The sequence below is a fragment of the Parasteatoda tepidariorum genome, chromosome 9 (genome assembly GCF_982258835.1).
Source record: "Parasteatoda tepidariorum strain Cologne lab strain chromosome 9, Ptep-v5.0, whole genome shotgun sequence".
NCBI classification, from domain to species: domain Eukaryota; kingdom Metazoa; phylum Arthropoda; class Arachnida; order Araneae; family Theridiidae; genus Parasteatoda; species Parasteatoda tepidariorum.
Genome location: NC_141763.1, coordinates 23,028,835 through 23,047,883, shown reverse-complemented (window position 1 = coordinate 23,047,883; position 19,049 = coordinate 23,028,835). Strand labels below are relative to the sequence as shown.

The following is a 19,049-nucleotide window of genomic DNA, read 5'->3' as shown; positions in this document are numbered from 1 at the left end:
AAAGAATTGATTTCAGATTTTTTTTATTCCCCTTCTAAAAATTTTTTTCAGAAATAATTTCTATCAGAAATCTCTAGGGATGTTTTTAAAATTTTTGTCTATATTTGATATCAAAAAAATTTGCTATGCTCTAGAATTGAATGTATTTTAGTTGATTTTAAAACTATAAATTAGATATCCCAAAGTTACTTCACCCAAGGCACCCTAAGTGCTCATGTGGTAATTTTCAGTCACAGAAGTTTTTTTTTTTTTTTCTTATTGTAGGCAACAGAAATCAATTATGTATTTATGTTTTTTTGTGTTATGTTTTTTTTTCAAGTTCATGAATAGCTAAAAAAATAACTTCATAAACACATCATGGATATTGCTCTAAAAATTTACAATAACAATTTAAAATAATTTGAAACATTAGGTGATTAAGTTTTAATGAGATCTTTTAATATGATACGTATATTAAGATGTCAGACGGTAATAAGTTTTTGAGAAAAAGTGAAAATTACTTCTCCCATAAACTAACATGGATGTAGATTATAGCTAAACACGATGCCAACAGTCTTAAATCAACTAACAGAAACCAATCGAATAAAACTCTTTTAATTAGACACGCTTTTCTATAAATAGCCTTTTAGACTAGTAAAATTTATGGTCCGTGTTCCTTTTACTTGCCCAAGGGCGCCCCTGGGATTTCATGATGTTTTTGGAAGTGCGAACAATCAAAGGAAAAGAGGGGAGCAAATTGAAAAGGAAATGAAAGTTGAGTGCCTAAACACCTCATTGAAATGTAGAGAATTTGGTTTCCGGTCACTTTTTGAGTATCACAATTTGAAAAAAGAAAAAAATTTATATACTAATTATTCAGTATAATATATTTATTTTAAAAGATTTACAAGACAATGTGTTTCTTCGTAGATTTTTGTTTTAATACAATTAATTGGAACTCAAATTTTCAAGAGCTAATCCCCCCCCCCCCTGATTGCCTGGGACCCCAGGCGCCAAAGAGAATTTAAAAAAGAAGAAGAAATAAAAGTACATGAAATGCTCTTGTATATTCTAAAGCATTCTAAATGGCATTTTCTTTGCAGCTGTCAAATCTTTAAAAAAATAAACCACCGTTTTTGTTTTATGCAAATACACACTTCAGTAAATGAAATAAAATAACAAATGTTCTTAAATACTAATTATTTTAACTAATAACACCTCATCTACCACCGCGGTGCGGGGGGGGGGGGAGAATACACGAGGTTTAAAGGACGCACGATTCCAGAATTAATAAATTTCATCTATATTGATGAGCCTTCTACGGCCTGCGGTCTTTCTTAAACATATAAATAAAATAAAAACATGAATAAAATAAAAACTATACATTTTTTTCACAAAAAAGGAAGAAAAAAATAAGGAAGAAAAAAAGATTAGGAATTTTAAATTGCAAATGAGTCTTTGAACGCGCCAAATCTAAATCATTGTAGTTTTTTTTATAGCTCTTTTCGTTGTTTTTTACTACAAATTTTCATAGTTTTTAAAATCCCGATAATTTTACCTCGGCAGAATTAATGCGTGAATTTCGAATTTTAGTAATGCTTTTAAAGCTCTTTATTTCAGTCCATTTCAAAGTTAATACAAGTTATTTTCGATCGCGTTTTATCGGAAGTAAAATTTTCAAGAGCTACCCCACCCCCCTGAGTCGGATTTCCAAATGTTTCTTGTCCGATCTCTTAAATGCAATATTATAACGGCTCGAGACTTTCAAATCGGGCAAGTAATAATCTCTTTTGAAGTACGTTATTTATGTCAGTCTTATCGTAAAAACAGGCTATTTTTCCATTGCTTGTTTTCGGCAATACGCATTTTCTCATGGTTTTGAAAATACCATACTTTTAATATATATTAACACGACACTAAATCGCGAATATGCACTTGATTTGTGCCAAATTCATCAAAAATCTAAGAGATTTTTTATTGTTCTTTCAACTGTTATTGCTAGGCTTCTCCACAGGGTTTCAAAAATCCTGTTATTTTTAATCCGGCAATAAAACGACTTGCAACTTTCGAGGCATTTTAATCATTAATTTTGATGTGTTTTACTACTGCCGATTTCATCGTCCATCCAGCATGTTATTTTACAATCTTTTTTTTTTCTTTTAAAATAGCCATTATTTCCCTTTTTTGATTTTTTCAATACAATAACATTATTACAAAACGCAAAATTCGACTGTAGGATTTAATGCGTTTTTAATTTTTTGAGCTTAATTTCTAATTTTTGGTAGTTTAAAAAATAAGAAGAAAAAACTTTTATGATTTAATATTCATGAAATCTCTTATAATTCACTAATTAGCAATGTCCTAAGGTTAAGAATATATAGAACTTAATCCTAAATTAATATTAAATCTTATTTTGAGCAATTATGCGTGTTTTTTTTTTTAAATTTTATTTTAAAATTTAAATTACCCCATACGATTTCTTTACTTAAAATATTTACTTTGCAGTTATGTTCTCAAAAAATATTTATCTCTTTATTTTTTACTTTCATTCAAGAACATTACAGTTAATTGATTTTAAATTATACTTTTATGTTACTTGATGCGATATAAAACCGTCACTTTTTCCCCATCTTTATATTTTTCGATAAATCTATCTATTTATTCATTTATTTTTGATAAAAAGGAAATATTTTTATTTATGAGAGTATTATTTTGGTTTTCTTCAGTTGTTAATGCTTAAGAGAATTTAATTTTATGCAAATATATTACAAAGCTAACTGATAAAAAAGAAAGAATTAGTTGAATGAATTAAGATAATAAAAAAGAATTATAATTATTTAAAAGAATTTAATTTAATAGAAATTTATCACTTAGTGACTGATGAAAAGAGCTGTGTGTAAAACACTTATGTTTACATTAAAATTATATCTAATCTATTCAAATACTTGGAACGTAGCCCTTCATTCAGAATGGTAGTGCACTCTACTATAGATGAATTCAATGTTGTTACTCAGTAACAATGTACTTTTCTAAATTTCGCCTTTTCGTCGCGATTATTAATTCTTTGCTAATTCATATAAAAATAATTTAAATTAAAATCTATAAATTTTTATAAATTAGAATAAAATGAATGATTATAAATTAAAAATAAAATGAATGACTATAAATTCCCGATTATCTCTTCACAGTGTTCTTGTCTCATATAATATATTTTTCAAAAAATTGTGTTTAGTCTAAGATTGAGTGCATTTATAATTTTTGCTGTGGGGGGGGGGGCGCACCTAAGTCTAAAGCATAATCAAATAATATTAATTCTCAGTCTTTAAGCCAGGATGTAAACATTTCCATTACAAAAATACCTGTTAGAAAAGTATATCAATTTTGAATTTTTTCACATCAAAACTTTAAAATAATGAATGTAATTGAGAAGCAAGAAAATATGGACAATAGGAATTTTTTTTTGATCAGTAAAACAAAACTTAATGGAAAAATTATTTTTGATATAAATGTGGCATGTGTACAGATGGATGGAAATGGAATTTCTGAAGGTTCAAACAAATTGTGAAATTTGTATTGGAATTTTTTTTTTTTAAAGATTACGTTACATTTGAATTTTCAACTGTGTAAGAATTAATCACTTTTAATGAATAAAACGTGGAAAAAAATGCAAATAATTATTAAATACAATCTAGTTTAAAGAATAAATATGTTAGTCGAACAACATTTTTATCACAATAAAACTTAATATTGATATTTCAACTGCAACTGTTGTACCTATTTTCGAACTTATTAATTATTCTTACTGTTCATGTATTTCATTTCAATTTTCAAACTCAGCTGTTTACTTGAACAATAGGGCAAAAATCTTAAAAATTTTTTATCACAAAACATATTTATAATGAAACTACATAAATTATTTATGCTACGTCCTGTGATTGCTTTTTTTAGGTGCACCTAAATACTTTTCATTTTTGAATGCTTATAAGTTTAATTTTTTTAACTCTAATCTGAAATATTTAGGATCCTCTCAATCATCTTATCTTTCATAATTTATTGCTACCAGCTGTCGAGTAAACAGCCTATTTTGTAAGTTTTTCGTTCATGCGTATCCTTTCTCAAAAGGTTGGTGAAGGGAAGGGAAGCATCAGTTAAAAAAAAGTTTAGATAGAAAGATAGTGGTGGTGCCATCTACAGAAGCGTTATTGAAATATAAGAAATTTTTAAAATGATTTGTGTAAATTTGTAATTAAATACATTGAGTTTGGGAAAAGAATACAAAAATTATGTGCTAATTAATTCGAATTATGTTAGTCAATTTAATGCAAAAATTTCCTTATTTTGTCGATGATTTTAATCAAGTCTATTCTATTTCGCATTGAAGTTAAAAATATTGGCCCAAACTTTTTAAATTCATTACTTTGTCATGAACTCATACTCCCCTCAAATTTACCTACACTCAATAAATAAGTGCCTCAAATTTTACATTATTGCTTAGTCTAATTAAGGAAACATGCTTTATATTAGTCACACCAATTGTATCACGAGTATGCTTGGGTCACATTTTGTTATGATTATGAAATATTTCTTTTGTATTTTTTATTAAATAATCATGTGAAGACTCTTGAGTCAATGAAAAACGAGTGAACAAAAGAGATCTTATTATGAGCAGTAAATATATTTTATTCAATACATGAAATGCTGCCTTTTCTTTACATTGAATGATCGTTAAATACTAAGGATTGTATAAATATATTTGCACTTACAAACTATAAATAATTTATTCGGATTTCTGTTCGCAATTTTTGCATTTTAACGTCTTAATCACCAGTCATTACATTGTACATTTAACATCAAATAAAGAAAATAGGAAAGAAACTGAACATAGATTCTTGCAAAGCTTTTTATTTATTCAACGTTCATTAATTAATTAAAAAAGATGATCATTCAACAATTAAGGAAATACATATTTCTAATGAAAAGGCAGAAAATCAATACTTCGAATAAAATATAATTACATACCCTTTTAATAATCTTTTATTATTTCTTGATAAGCTTTGATTTGAAATGAGCTTTGATTCTGGAAATGAGCGCGCCATTTTCTGTTCTGTAGACGTCTGTAAGAAGGACAGGGAGGAGGCGTTACTCATTATGATTAGTATACTGCGCATGCTTGAAAACATGCCTGGAAGGGTCATCCTGTTTCCTGAGGATTCACAGGCATCCTCACGCTATACACTACCTTTCAAATTTCAAAGTCTCTATTATCAAAATAAACACTAATCATTTAGTAAAAAAGTGATTTGCAAATGACTGGGGACCAGTAACTACATTGTGTCTTCAAGTAAGTTGATATGACAATATTTTGTGATCCTATAGGGGTCTGTCCAGGCCAAATTTACTACCGTTCAGTGGTATCTTCGCAAATTCAACTTTAGGAAAACGGTAGTTTCACAAAAAACTTTTTCTTAAAATTTTAGTTTTGTATACCTTAAGAAACGATAAATTAATATTTGTATCATATTTTTGTGTTGATTTTTTAATATAATTTTTAATTTTCACAAGCTATGTCTAAATTTGTGGCGTAACTACCACTATAAATGTTAAATACCAATTCCCTAGTATATAACACATGTTAACTTGATTCTCTCATGAGGTACCTTTTGATAGATGATAGTTGACATAATTTCTATTAATCAAAGTTTGTAATCTCTTTTGCATCTTGGCAATTGGATATGGAACTATTCCTTTAAAGGGAAGATTCCTGTATCGTGATCTGTGGCAGAAGAATTGCCAAGTCATGGCAACTTCTGGGCAGCGCCTGCAAGAATCTTAATTTTTTTTTTTTAAATCACAGAAAGGGCCATCTAGAAGGGTATAACTTGTAGGCACCCCAAGGCTTTGCCCTTCAACAGAACCATAGAGTTCCCTGAATCTGGACCGCTGATCTATAGTGCTTAAAGTTCAACTGTAGCAGACATTCATCTGATTTGAAAAATGATCCAATTCCACACAACAAGCAAAAGTCAATATACCACTTATACCTACCATTTAATTTTATAAATGGTGAATTGAGAGATAATCCACTTTTGTACTTTAATACAAAAATGATAAGTGGTACATTATATTTACCATGTTTTGTTTCGAGATTAATGACTTATTGATAGAGGTAATTTTTTTAATGCAAAAGTTATATATAGGTTTTCTCATAATTGTTCTCATACTATTATGAATTCAGGAGTTCTATATTAAAATTGTACTGATAACTCATAGATGCCTACTGCTTCAGATTGGACAAAATATTTCAAAAAACGGTCGAGAATAATAGACTAGCATTTTCATATTTTCAGTTACTTTTGCCAACTTTATACAAGGCTCAACATGGCTTAACTGAAAAAGAGAGGTGTTTTATATAAGACTTTAAATTATTTAGAAGTAGGTAGTTGTGAGTAAAAGCCCTATAAATCGAGTTCATTTAATCAAGGATCAGACTTTAAAAGACCACAACTTGAAAATATTTATCCGCTATCCAAAGCAAATAGTCATCTCTGGTAACTATCACAACTTTCATTAATAAACTAAATAATTCTGAAATTAGAAACAGTACCTATACTTTATAATTATTTTGCAATAAATTTTTCCTTTATTATACTTATAGGCAGCAAATATTTATTTTTTTTAGTTTGTCATTTTCCCTTTTTAAAAGTAGTCTGCGATATGTGAACTGTTAATATGTTTTGATTTTTTCTCTGTCTCACTATGAGGCCTCCCATGGTTAAATCTCTCAACTGACACATGTCAAAAATTTGTCAACTTAGTTAATAATATCTGAAAAAAAAGTTCTTTTTTAACCTAATATAAATCTTATTTCAAGCAGTAATACATGGTCATAGGGATCAGGGTTAATTTTTTTATATGTATTTTTCTAAGAAAAAAATAAGTAAAATAACTGATTACTTTGATTTAAATCAGATTTATTTAAATCAATTTTTTAAAAATTATTTTAAAGATAATTCAAGAAATTTTGTAATTAGTTAAATTTTACATTCATAATTATATTTAAAATATTATTAAAAATGAATCACAACAATACATTTGAAGCTATATTACGGTGAAAAATTTTTTTTTGTAGAAAACAGTTATGCATAATGCATGCAAATGCAGGCTTCAAAATTAATGAAAACGGAGTAGAAATTTATCGTTATTAAGTACTGTCAACAGGCTAAAATGAATTTACAAAATTAATTTTGCAAATCTTTTCTTCAAAATTATATTGAAATGATGAAATAAATTATCTAAAGCCTTAAACATCAATTGTAACTTCACAAATATTTAAACATGCAATAACTTAAATTACCCGCTTATTAAAAATAAATCAAACTCTATGAAATGGCAATCAGAATTTATCTTTAAACTACTTTTTTTTTATTTTGTGTAAATTTTCTATTAAAACTGTACATATTTTAAGATTTAGGAATGCATTTGGATCATTAAAATAAAATTTTGTTTCTAAAATTGCATTTTTAACCCAGAAGGGATTTTAATTATAATCATGTTCTTGGCACACAAAAAGAAGAGAAAATCAATGCGCAATAATCAATTTTTACTTTGTTTTTCATTTGTATTTTGAAAAATTCAAAAATGTATTTTTGACTAATGTTGTAATTTTGCTATTACTAGTTGTTTCAATTTTCCTAAAATTACTTCATTGCACTGTATTTTTATCAAGGTTGGCAAGTTTCTGCCGAGGTGGTTAAAACCACTGGTAGAAACCGGTTAGAACTGGCATGGGAGAAACCCATTTCTGCCACATTTGTGGATTGACATACAATGTATAATTCATAGAAAAAACAATTAAATGTTATACAAAGTTCAATTTATTTAAAAAATTATCACCATTCAAAATCAAATACAGTACAGAACCCGTTACCCGGAAATCAGTAAACCGGAAAACCAAAAAACCGGAACGAAATTCGTTAAATTTTCCCGCCATTTTTTTTTTAAAAAAATGTTTGTTTCCTCATAAGATTTTAGGATTTTTCTTTCGTTTTTGAAAGATGTTTACCTTACCATCATTTTGGAAATAATCATTAGTGTATTACTTTGTTTTTTCAAGATTATTTCCAAATATTTTTTTTTCTTTAGTTGGGTTTAACAATAAAAAAACGGCTTTTTGTAGCGATTCAGAAAACCGGAAAAATCAGTTATCCGGAATAGCGATGGTCCTGATCATTCCGGATAATCGGTTCCCTACTGTATTACATTGTTTGCACTCTGCAGTAATCTATAACAAAAGACAAGTTTTTATGCAGTTTCTAAACCTAAACAATTTCTCAATTTGCTATGCACAAACGAGAAATTTGAGAAGATTCTCTCAAGTTCAGCAGAACTAGCAGGCATTGCCATCAAGGAACCAGCAAGATTTATGAAACTTTCATCTATTGCATATTTTTTAAAACTGGACCACCATGTAGCAGTCTAACCAATAATATTGCCTCTTACATTCAGCAAAGACTAAAACTGTTACTGTTATAATAATTGGATTGTTGCCATGCAAATTATGTCTTGAAAAGAAAAAAAAAATATTTGAAAATAGCTCTATTCAGTTATGTTATGAGTTAAATGATAATAATTATTGAATTTCAGAGTTTAATGTAATAAACTAAAATCTAGTATTTATATTTATTATTACATTACTTTATTCTTTATTTCATATAAATATTTGATATACTGCACTCTTTAAATTTAATATAAACAAAATAATATGTATTTACAAACAATGAATTAAAAAGTTTGTTACAGTTACTTGGAGTTACATTTTTCAGTTTACTTAAACACAATGTCATTAAGCAATTACTAGAACTAGTATAAACGTTTTTTTAGTTTCTGCCAGTTTTTACCGATTATAACCAGTTTCTGCCGGCAAAAAGCCAATCCTGATTTTTATATGCCATTTTATGTCAACTTGTCTATTTTTTTTTATAGATTAAAAATTGTGTAAAGTGATAAAAACTTGCAACTTGATATTTGGTTCTTTTGTAAAGATTCCTTTTCCAATTCTCTCCCAAGTCCTGTGACTGAAGGCAGATATTTCTATTAACTTTGCTGAAGGACATTGAGGTTTGTGTATTACAGAAAGTTTAGTACTGTTTTAATAAAACTAAAAAATAGAATCTGATTAAATAGTTGGATTGATTCTTTAGCCGAACATAACTCTTAAGAAATCATTCATAATGCTACAGAACAGTAAATTAGTTCCTTCTGAAGTTCTAACTCATCCATGGCTTTATGTGTCAACTCCACATAAATCTAGTAGCGATTCTGATGACAAAACAGTGTGTGACTTAGATACAGTTGGGAAATGGTTATTATTTCATAAAACTCAAGTTGAAGTTGGTGAGAAATTATCACCTCATGATAAAGCTTGGCAAAGTATACAAGCTTTGGTTATAGATCCTTCTAATACAGATATTATTAGTGCTAAGTCTTCTACAAATTGGCAAGGTAGTTATGCAGGTGGCGCCACTCCCAATGGAGTTATCTGCTGCTATACAGCTGATTACAGAGACAAGGCAAGTGTTAAGAGAGCTGCTGATGCTATTCGTAAAGTTTATTCATATCCGTGTAATATGTTTTATAAAACCGATGAAGCTACATATGCTGGTGCGTACAGAAATCAAGGCAACAAAGCTGTTTCAATGTACAAACATTCACTGGATAGTCAGTTATATGAAAGAGACACAAAATCTAAATGGACTCTTGTTGATTTATAACTTTTGTTTATTTTAATAAATGAAATGGATTTTTAATGTTGCACTAATTCTTTAAATATTTTAAATAATTTTACTTTTATAACTTATATTCAGGGTATCTGCGCACCTGGAAAGTCATGAATTTGTGTATGGAACAAAAATTTTTATGAAATGTTGTGATTTTAACTATTTTTTAAAATGGAATTTACCCCCTCCCCCCCCCAATTTCATAGTGTTCAGAATATCTGAATTTGTAACAAAATCCCCAGTCACAGTCATATTTGATTAATGGAAAAATGAAACTTCTGTGATTTCAGAATTTTTATTATTATTTATTTATTTTTTATTTTATCAAATTAAAATTTTAGCTGAAGCAAGTCAGTCATTGGCGAACTTTTTAATTCCGAAATGAGAACAGAAAGAACAGGAGTATTTCTTTCCTTTCCGATGAACACGAAAAGTATCTGTAGAATGTAATTCGGCAGAAAAAAAAATTATTTGCCTTTGTATTTTTTTCAGCTATTTTATTGCTACAAATCTTTCTTAACTCTGTTTTTTAAATTTAAAATCTTTAAATATGAAGATGAAGAGTATAACAGTTTAGGTTATACCTATCATTTCAATGAATGTTATTATAATACTTTTTTAAATTTATTGTTGTGTTTTTGTCAGAGAAAATAGTAACTTTGTTAAGTCATGAAAAATTTTTGGAATTAGTCATGGAAAGTCATGCATTTGAAAATCTAAAATGTAGCGGATACCCTGTATATTGTAAATTGAACAATTACAATATACAGTATAATTGCTATCAGGTACAGTACAATTTTTTGGGTGCTAAAATTATTGGAAAATGAGAAATTCTTTTTATTAAATTAAGACTTATTACATAAATTCATTTGTTAATTTCATGTAACATTAAATTCCTTTCCTTACAAATAGTTTCGGAAATAATTTAATTCAAATACTTATCACTAGAATTCAATAATTGTTTGTTGATCCAATTCATTATTTAACTTTGGTTCAAAGGTAATACTTGTAATTAAAAATTTATTAACTGAACTCTTTATTCTCTAATTGATTTCGAAGAATTATTAATTTTAAAATTGTAAAATGCAATTTTTTCATGGTTTTGCCTTTAAAAAGATTAAAAACTCATTCATTGCAACATTGAAGTGGTACAACTAAATAAGGAAAAATACTTCAACAAAATTTTTTTTTTTAATAAACCATGTAACAATTGTTAGAAGTGATTACATTTTCATTGTACTTTTTATGTGTTCTTGAATTCTTAGAGTAACAAGTGTAAAATTTGTTATTTTTTTCTTTTGTTGTAATAAATTTTATAAAGCAGAAAGAAATCCTACTTTTAGTGATAATTGAGATTAAACCCAATGGTAATAGTCTCAGAGATGCCAACTTGCTCCGGGCAGCAAATATATATTTTAAAGTGGTAGTTTATCAATTGTGATTCTTGCTTTAATAAATTCAATTTAGTAGATTTTTATCCACCACTATTTCTAAATAATTCGTAGGCTTATATAATTCACCACTTTATTGTATTAGTGTACTGTCATGCTATAGGGTGACCTGGGGTAATTCCTGATCAAAAAACGCAAACATCTATTTTATGAAAAAACTATTCAAAATAGAATTTTAATATTTTCTGGAAGTTTGAGGGTATATGAGATGAGTCCTATGCCAGCTTCTTTTGTTTGAAAATCTAATTAGAATTTAAAATATTTTAAATTTTTAGTGATCAGGAATTACCCCTGGTCTTGATCATTTCTGAGGAAATTCCTGATCACTTCTGGGGTAATAACTGATCACCAGTTTTTATTGTAAAGGGGCTGTTTGAAAATAATTATATAATGGTAATTAACAAATTAGACATCAAGATAAAAAAAATAAACCAAAAAAATATCTTTAAGCAGCTAATAAAATAATTTATTTAAAAGCATGAAGAACGATTAACGCTTTAAATTTTCAAAAATCTTTGCATTTTGCCATACATTTTAGGCAATCAGCCAACTCATTCTCATATTCTTCTGAAATATAAGAGAGTTCCCACATGGGTTACTTTTGCTGGATTTTTTAACTTCATTAAGGGAAAGTGTAAAGTTAAGTAAGGTTTGCCAACAGCTCTGGCAGCAGCTCTCACACTGAAATTTTAATTTTCAATCATTAAAAGAAATTCACTAATTTTGTTTTCTAGAAGCTTAGTATCCTTTTTAGGCTTATAATTTCTCACTATATTTATACTAGGCTAATTTATAAACTTAAAAATTATTATAACGATGTACACACATAAAATTAAGATAGAAGCAAGGTAAGACAAACCAGAACTGGTGCAAAAATATAGTCTTGTATACAGTTAAAAACAAATTTTGTTCAAAACAAAAATTCCACTTAATAAATATGAACTGTTATTTAAGAAAAGACAATTAGCTATTTATAAGCTATTTTATATACTATTTATAAGAAGAAATTACAATGATTAGGAATTACCCCAGTGATCAATAATTGCCCCATCTGTAGGGGGCAACATTTGATACAGTTTCCTATAATCAATTATAATGTTTACAGTTGATGTGAAACAATTAAACAGAAGCTTACACTACTTTTATATCAAAGAAAAAGAAAGTAACTCAAAATATTTATTATTAAGAGAATGAGGGGGATCTTTGCAGAAATATGCACATTTTGAAACCCATCTTTGAAATGGAAAATACAGAAAGCAGTTTAAAAGATACTTATTTTGTTAGATTAAACAAAAAATTATTATTAAGTAAATGTAGTTATACTTTAGTAAAGTGTACAAGCATTCTTGTCCATGTCTCAAATTTAAAAAAAAAAAAAATTTTTTTTTAAATAAAACTTAGGGGATTATTATTTACCCCAGAAACAGAGTGATCGGGAATTACCCCGGGTCACCCTACCTTTTAAAAAGCAATCAAAAATAGTCTAATATTTGCAAAATTTACTTTGTAGTTATATACCATTTTTTTAAAAATTATTTTGGCATGTCTTGAGCAGTTGGCATTGGTGTAGTCTTTTATTACATAACTAAATATTATTTACTATTCGATATCTTATATTTTTTATTACAATACGATACGGTAATTAATACACATTTGCAAAATGATGCTGAAATAGGTAAAGTGTGTTAAGTAAAACTTAAAAAGTTGTTTATCTGTTTCAAAAATGACTTATAACTTTTATAATTTTTTTAAGCAAATTAATAATGAAGAACAATTTTGGCTTTTATATCCATGTATGACCTAGTTCCCAAGAAAATTGCCTACTGATATTTGTTATGTGTATTAATGAGATATATTTCATGATGGGGTTGGATTTGTCATACCTGTGACGAATATGTGGCATGGAAAATGTGCATATTTTTAATTGACATGCATGCTTACGTTTGCATTATTACAAGTACTTCAAAACTTTCTAGCAATATTACTTTTTTGACTTATAGAATTTTTTTGTGATATGTTTTATGATTGTAAAGTATAATTTTTATCACCTCAAAAATGGAATTATATTGAATAAGATACTCTACTACCTAACTAAATATTATAACCTAACTTTTATTTTCTTTAATTTTTCATATTCATAGACAAAAATTATTTTAAAATTCTTTAATCTCTGATTTAAAAAACCCCATATAAAATAGAAAATATTGAATAATTAGTGTTTTTGTAATTATTCAAAATTTTTATTTAATCATCATTTGATTATTCTTTAGGATTATAATAGTTTTAGATAAACAAGTTTTTTCAATTTAGATTATAAATTTTATTTTCACATTTCAATACTCTTTTATTCATAGCATTGTTTATTTTTCTTTAGGATTTAATACCAATCATGTTTGCTTGTGATGCAGGTGTACCATCCCGAGTAGACAACCTACGATGGTTGCATGTCACGTCTTCTAATCTAGTGAATACAACAAATAGTATAGCTGGAGAATTCGTCAATAAAATCTCTCATTGTGTTTCTAGCGAGTCCTCAAAAGATTCATTTAACCAAACTGCCGAAGATGAATCAAGGCAACGAAAACCAAAAACAGTTAACAAAGCTTCCCAAAATGCCACACGTAAGGGTTATTCGCAAGAGAAAATTAATAAAACCACTCAAGGTAATTCAAGTAAGTGTTTACAAGAAAAAACTAACGAAGTTATTTACAATGATCCAAGCCAATATTTAGAAGAAACAATCGATCAAATTTTTGATGAAACCTCAAGTCAGTTTTCGCAAGATCTAGTTCACAAATCTCCTCAATATACTTCAAGTCAGTATTCTCAAGAAACAATCAGTAAAATTTTTGAAGATCCTTCATTCGAAACTTTCGAAGAAACTTTGCCATCTCAACCTTCCAAGAGAAGGCGCAATTCAGTAGAGCCAAGGAATGATACTTTTGAATATACTTCACTCCAAATTTCACCAGAAAATTTTAAAGATGCATCGATCCAAATTTCAGCAAAAACTTCTGAAGATGCTTCAATCCATATTTCACAAGAAACATTAAGCAAAATATTTGAGGATGACTCATTTGAACCGTCTGATAGCTCAAAGACTTCTTCGGTTGAAGATTCTGTGTCATCTAATGCACGTCCTCATGAACCTTTTGACTCAGATGAGTCTGAAAGTGATTCAGAGTATGGATCAGTTCCTCGTCTAAGATGGAAGACATCTACCACAGTGGGAAAGTGGCTTTTATTTAACGACACTGAAATTAATTCTATTGATAAGTTATCTGTTCATGATAGAGCCTGGGAAAAAATAAAATCTATTGTAACAGACCCTAATAACATTGATATTATTAGTGCTAAATGTTCAACGAATTTCTCCCGTCGATATGCGGAATATGCTTCATCAACAGGAGTTACTTGTTGTTACACTAGAGATTACAGAGACAAGATGAGTGTAAAAAGAGCGGCAGATATGATTCGTAATACCCTCTTTTTCACGTGTTGCATATACTACAAAACGGATGATGCTACATCTGCTGGAGCCTATCAGCACTTTGGGAACACTGCTATATCAATGTATATGCATACTAATGGGAATAAAATGTATGAGCGAGATGAGAATGGAAAGTGGAAACTGTTTAGTTTGTAAATATTTTGTGGAACTAGTTTTGTTCCTTTTGTCCATATTTAAGAATTAAATTAAGAAATTAATAGGCCGTAACTCGATTCTAAAATTGCACTATCCATGCAATTGTGATTTGCCTGAACCAAAAAGGTTGGATTTCTACCCTGTTGATCCGTGAAAGGTATTTTATTTCCCTGGACTGTTTTGGATACCTTGAATGCTATTTGATTCCTCTGCAGTACCTGGACACGGCAGCAACAATAGATCATGCAGCATAAATTTATTTATGTGTTATTTAATTGTAAGCGTTAGCCATGTAAAAGGAATTATTTAAAAAATAGGTTGTTAAAAACAGCTTCGCTAACAAAATTCTGCAATCTTTTAGTTTCTCCAAGCTTACCTATGACACGGCAATATGTAGGAATACGGACGTATAATGGCATTTTTCAAATTATATACTAGGACCAATGCTTTTCATTCGATGTTGGCTCCTGATATTCTAGATTTTCAATCATTGCCGCTGATCTACAGCGACATGGATCTATTAATTACCTAATCAAATGTTCTAATTATAATAAACAGTAAATAGCCTAATTTAAAAAAAAAAATCTTTTGTCATCTAACACTTAAATAATAACTTGGGTACATAATTATTGTCAAGTTTTATTTCGTAAGAATTGGATCGTATAAATTCGGAATATGTCTAATATCGCCTAAGTTATATATTGTCAAAATCGTGGGTTATCAAACAGTGTTAGATCTAGTGTATTTTAGAAAATGATTTATTTTTAAACTTTTTATTTCTTAAGAGGGGCTTGTGCTCACTCTTCTCCATGTTAACAGTGTAATAACAAAGAGGTCAGTCTGATTGCAGCTGCTTTCTGCTACGGACTTGCCAATATTGTAAGAAAATCAAATTCGATGGGATACTCAATTTAATACTCTGATGAAGAGATATGTTTTTTATTAAACTAATTTTGTTAGTTGAAGAATATTTCGATGCTTTGCAAGATAAAATTTTTGAACCGGAAATAGATTCTCAAACTAAGTATATATTTGGGGGGTGGAGGAGTCACACAATTTTGATCTTATGTGCACATCTTATCCAAGAATGAACGAAGGAGCTATAATGCCCCCCCCCTTTTCTTTTATCTGTGTCGACTTCTCTTTGCAAATCAGGCTTTTTAACTCTGTTACAAATAAAAAAAGCTCTACAGTCCTGCATTGAACTTAGTAAAGAAAGATAGTTGTACCTTGGACAAGTGTTATCAATTGCGCCACCCAGTGGAGAATTTTACATTCATCATATGTAGTTAATATGTGTGACGTCAGATACTATTGGCTGTGTTGGTGACCATTTCACGTAAGGCTCCTATACTATCAGAGCTGACCTATCAAGCAATACTGGAGCAAACAAGTTCGCAAGTTAACGTTATGTTAGCATCGTGCTTATGTTACCTCTTTGCTCCAAAAATAGTTGATAAGTCGGCCTGTCTAAATCAGGGGCTCTAATTTCACGTTTTCCAAGCACGTGCTAGAGAACGTTTTTGAGATTTCTCAGTTGCTGAGTAGATTTTTGGAAAGTAAAATCTAGTAGATAAGTACCAGAATTTCATTCTTTATAAAATAAAGTACCATTTTCTATAAAAAATTTGTTTTTCCTTAGACTTAACAAAATTAAATAAGCATTCTACCCTCTAGGCAAACAACAGCTCTACTGTGGAATTTAACAATTTTAAATCTCTTTACACGTTTTCTTATTTAGTTGCGTTTTTGAGATTTCTCAGTTGCTGAGTAAATTTTTGGAATGTAAAGTCTAGTAGATAAGTACCAGAATTTCATTCTTTATAAAATAAAGTACCATTTTCTATAAAAAAAATTTTTTTCCCTTAGACTTAACAAAATTAAATAAGCATTCTACCCTCTAGGCAAACAACAGCTCTACTGTGGAATTTAACAATTTTAAGTCTCTTTACACGTTTTCTTATTTAGTTGCGTTTTTGAGATTTCTCAGTTGCTGAGTAAATTTTTGGAAAGTAAAGTCTAGTAGATAAGTACCAGAATTTCATTCTTTATAAAATAAAGTACCATTTTCTATAAAAAAATTTTTTTTCCTTAGACTTTACGAAATTAAATAAGCATTCTACCCTCTAGGCAAACAACAGCTCTACTGTGGAATTTAACAATTTTAAGTCTCTTTACACGTTTTCTTATTTTAGTTGCCTAAGGTAGCAATCCTAATTTTTTTTTTTAATGGTTAAGGAACTCTACATAAGGAAGTCTTCTTTCGGTGGAACCAATGACCTTTTGAATAAAGTTTATAAAGACAATCGGGAGGGTATTATCTATAAAAGATTACTAATTATTTAATTAGAGGAATGAAATTTTTACATCTTTTTTATCTGTAATGACATTAAATTGGGTTTTATGTCTGATAGATGAATTCGTACTCCTAAAGCTGTATCTTACTTAAGTTCTGAAATTTGTTTTTGGAGTAGACATATAGACTGTAAATGAAACAAGCCGAATGTAGCTTCCGTTGAAATGACGGCAAAAAAAAGAAAAAAAAGAGCTGCTGTAAACATTGAAAATAATTTCCTGGAAAACATTTTTACTAACGAATTTATTTATTTTTAATTTTAAAAACGTGACGGACTTGTTCTTTTCATAATTCAATATCTTTATAATTAGCATTTTTCATTTAAGTTATTTTATAAAGTCAACCAAAGTATTAAATAAATAATGGATTGCATCTCTAATTATAAGTACAAGTTTCAAAAATTAGTACTAGTTTAAAAAAAAACAAAGCGATTGCTCTTGGAACCTTTTTAACCCTTCCATGGAACCCTAGGGCTCCCTATAACATCATTTCGTAACCGCTCGCCTGTGGGTCTCATTTCTGGGATGAAGAAGTGGAGTGTCTCTTAGCGACCACAGATGTTTCGTATCATCCTGCATCTAGTATAGCCTAAAATAAATGTGAGTTTGTTTTTATATTGAACCAATCTCCGTATTGTAACTTCAGTCCATTCAAGTGTGTGTGTGCAACAGGTCTTGGCAGCATATACATAGTGGTAGTGAACCTCAGTAGTGGAGAACTTCATAGCAACTTAAAATTATTTTCTTATTAAAACTATGCAATTTCAAAATATTTCAATAAAATTATTTTTTGGTATTACGTTTATGATTGATTCGATTTATTTATCTCATGCAAGTTACAAGAAAAATAAGTTTACATTGTGGGAATATCCATATTCAATCAACTTACAAGTTTTGATGAAATTAAATTATTATGTATGTTATCGAAGGTATTAAGGAGTGACTTCTAATGGGTTCAAGCCTTATGAGCTAGGCTAAGCCAATGGAGGCCTACCTAACTTCCAATTTATACCATGATGTGTCTTGGACCAGAAAACATTTTAAAAAAATCTGAAATGTTTGATAGACTTTGTTCGCATGAATTACTATTTTTTGACATTTAAACAAAAGGAAATATTGCATCATGAATGAAAACGCTTATTACATATTTGGAGTACGAATTAGTTCGGTCCGTTTTCAAAAAATAGCTCTGACTGTTATGAATATTTCATAGTGACAGGTGGTTTCAGAGAGGTTAAACATCTGTCAATAATATTCAGTTTATATCGCTTTGATTTTCATACAACTGTATTTTAATTTGTTGAATATGTCAAATTTTGTGGTAACTAAGCAGCATTTGCGGGAGGTTTTACGTTTCTGCTTTAATTTTGAGAAAAGTGCAGCTGAAGCGCATCGAATGCTTGTAGAAGTTTATGGTGACAATGCTCCAACTGATAAATCATGTAGGGAATGGTTTTAAGAATGGAGAGTGGTGCTGCATACTATGAGCTGCTACAACCTGGCGATTCCATTACGGGCGATCGGTATAGGCTACAATTGATTCGTTTGAGCCGTGCATTACGTGAAAAACGGCCGGAATCCGAGCAAAGACATGACAAAGTTAATCTGCGTGATAACTGTCGGCCTCATGTCACAAAAGTCGTAAAAAATCATTTGGAAATGCTCAAATGGGATATTTTACCGCACCCGCTGTATTCACCGGACATTGCTCCTTCTGATTACTGGTTGTTCCGACGGATGCAGCATGATTTTGCAAATCACTGGGTCACTTCTTTCGCATAAATCGAAAATTGACTCCTAACTTGGATCGCCTCAAAAGACGAGACATTTTTTCGAGATGGA

General features: G+C 29.2%; 1 protein-coding gene across 2 annotated transcripts; it reads left to right on the top strand.

Moving 5' to 3' along the window:
- Window positions 1-4,428: 4,428 nt before the first annotated feature.
- LOC107442633 (uncharacterized) lies at window positions 4,429-18,006 on the top strand. 2 transcript variants are annotated; one of them, XM_016056249.4, is made up of 3 exons: window positions 4,431-5,320; window positions 8,962-9,096; window positions 13,581-18,006. In XM_016056249.4, exon 3 carries the CDS (start codon window positions 13,596-13,598, stop codon window positions 14,850-14,852), a length of 1,257 nt encoding a protein of 418 aa, XP_015911735.3. In that variant the 5' UTR covers window positions 4,431-5,320; window positions 8,962-9,096; window positions 13,581-13,595; the 3' UTR covers window positions 14,853-18,006. The 2 variants fall into 2 exon arrangements, with proteins under 2 accessions (XP_071043041.2, XP_015911735.3); XM_071186940.2 differs by lacking the exon at window positions 8,962-9,096 and having other exon boundaries at window positions 4,429-5,320.
- Window positions 18,007-19,049: the final 1,043 nt, after the last annotated feature.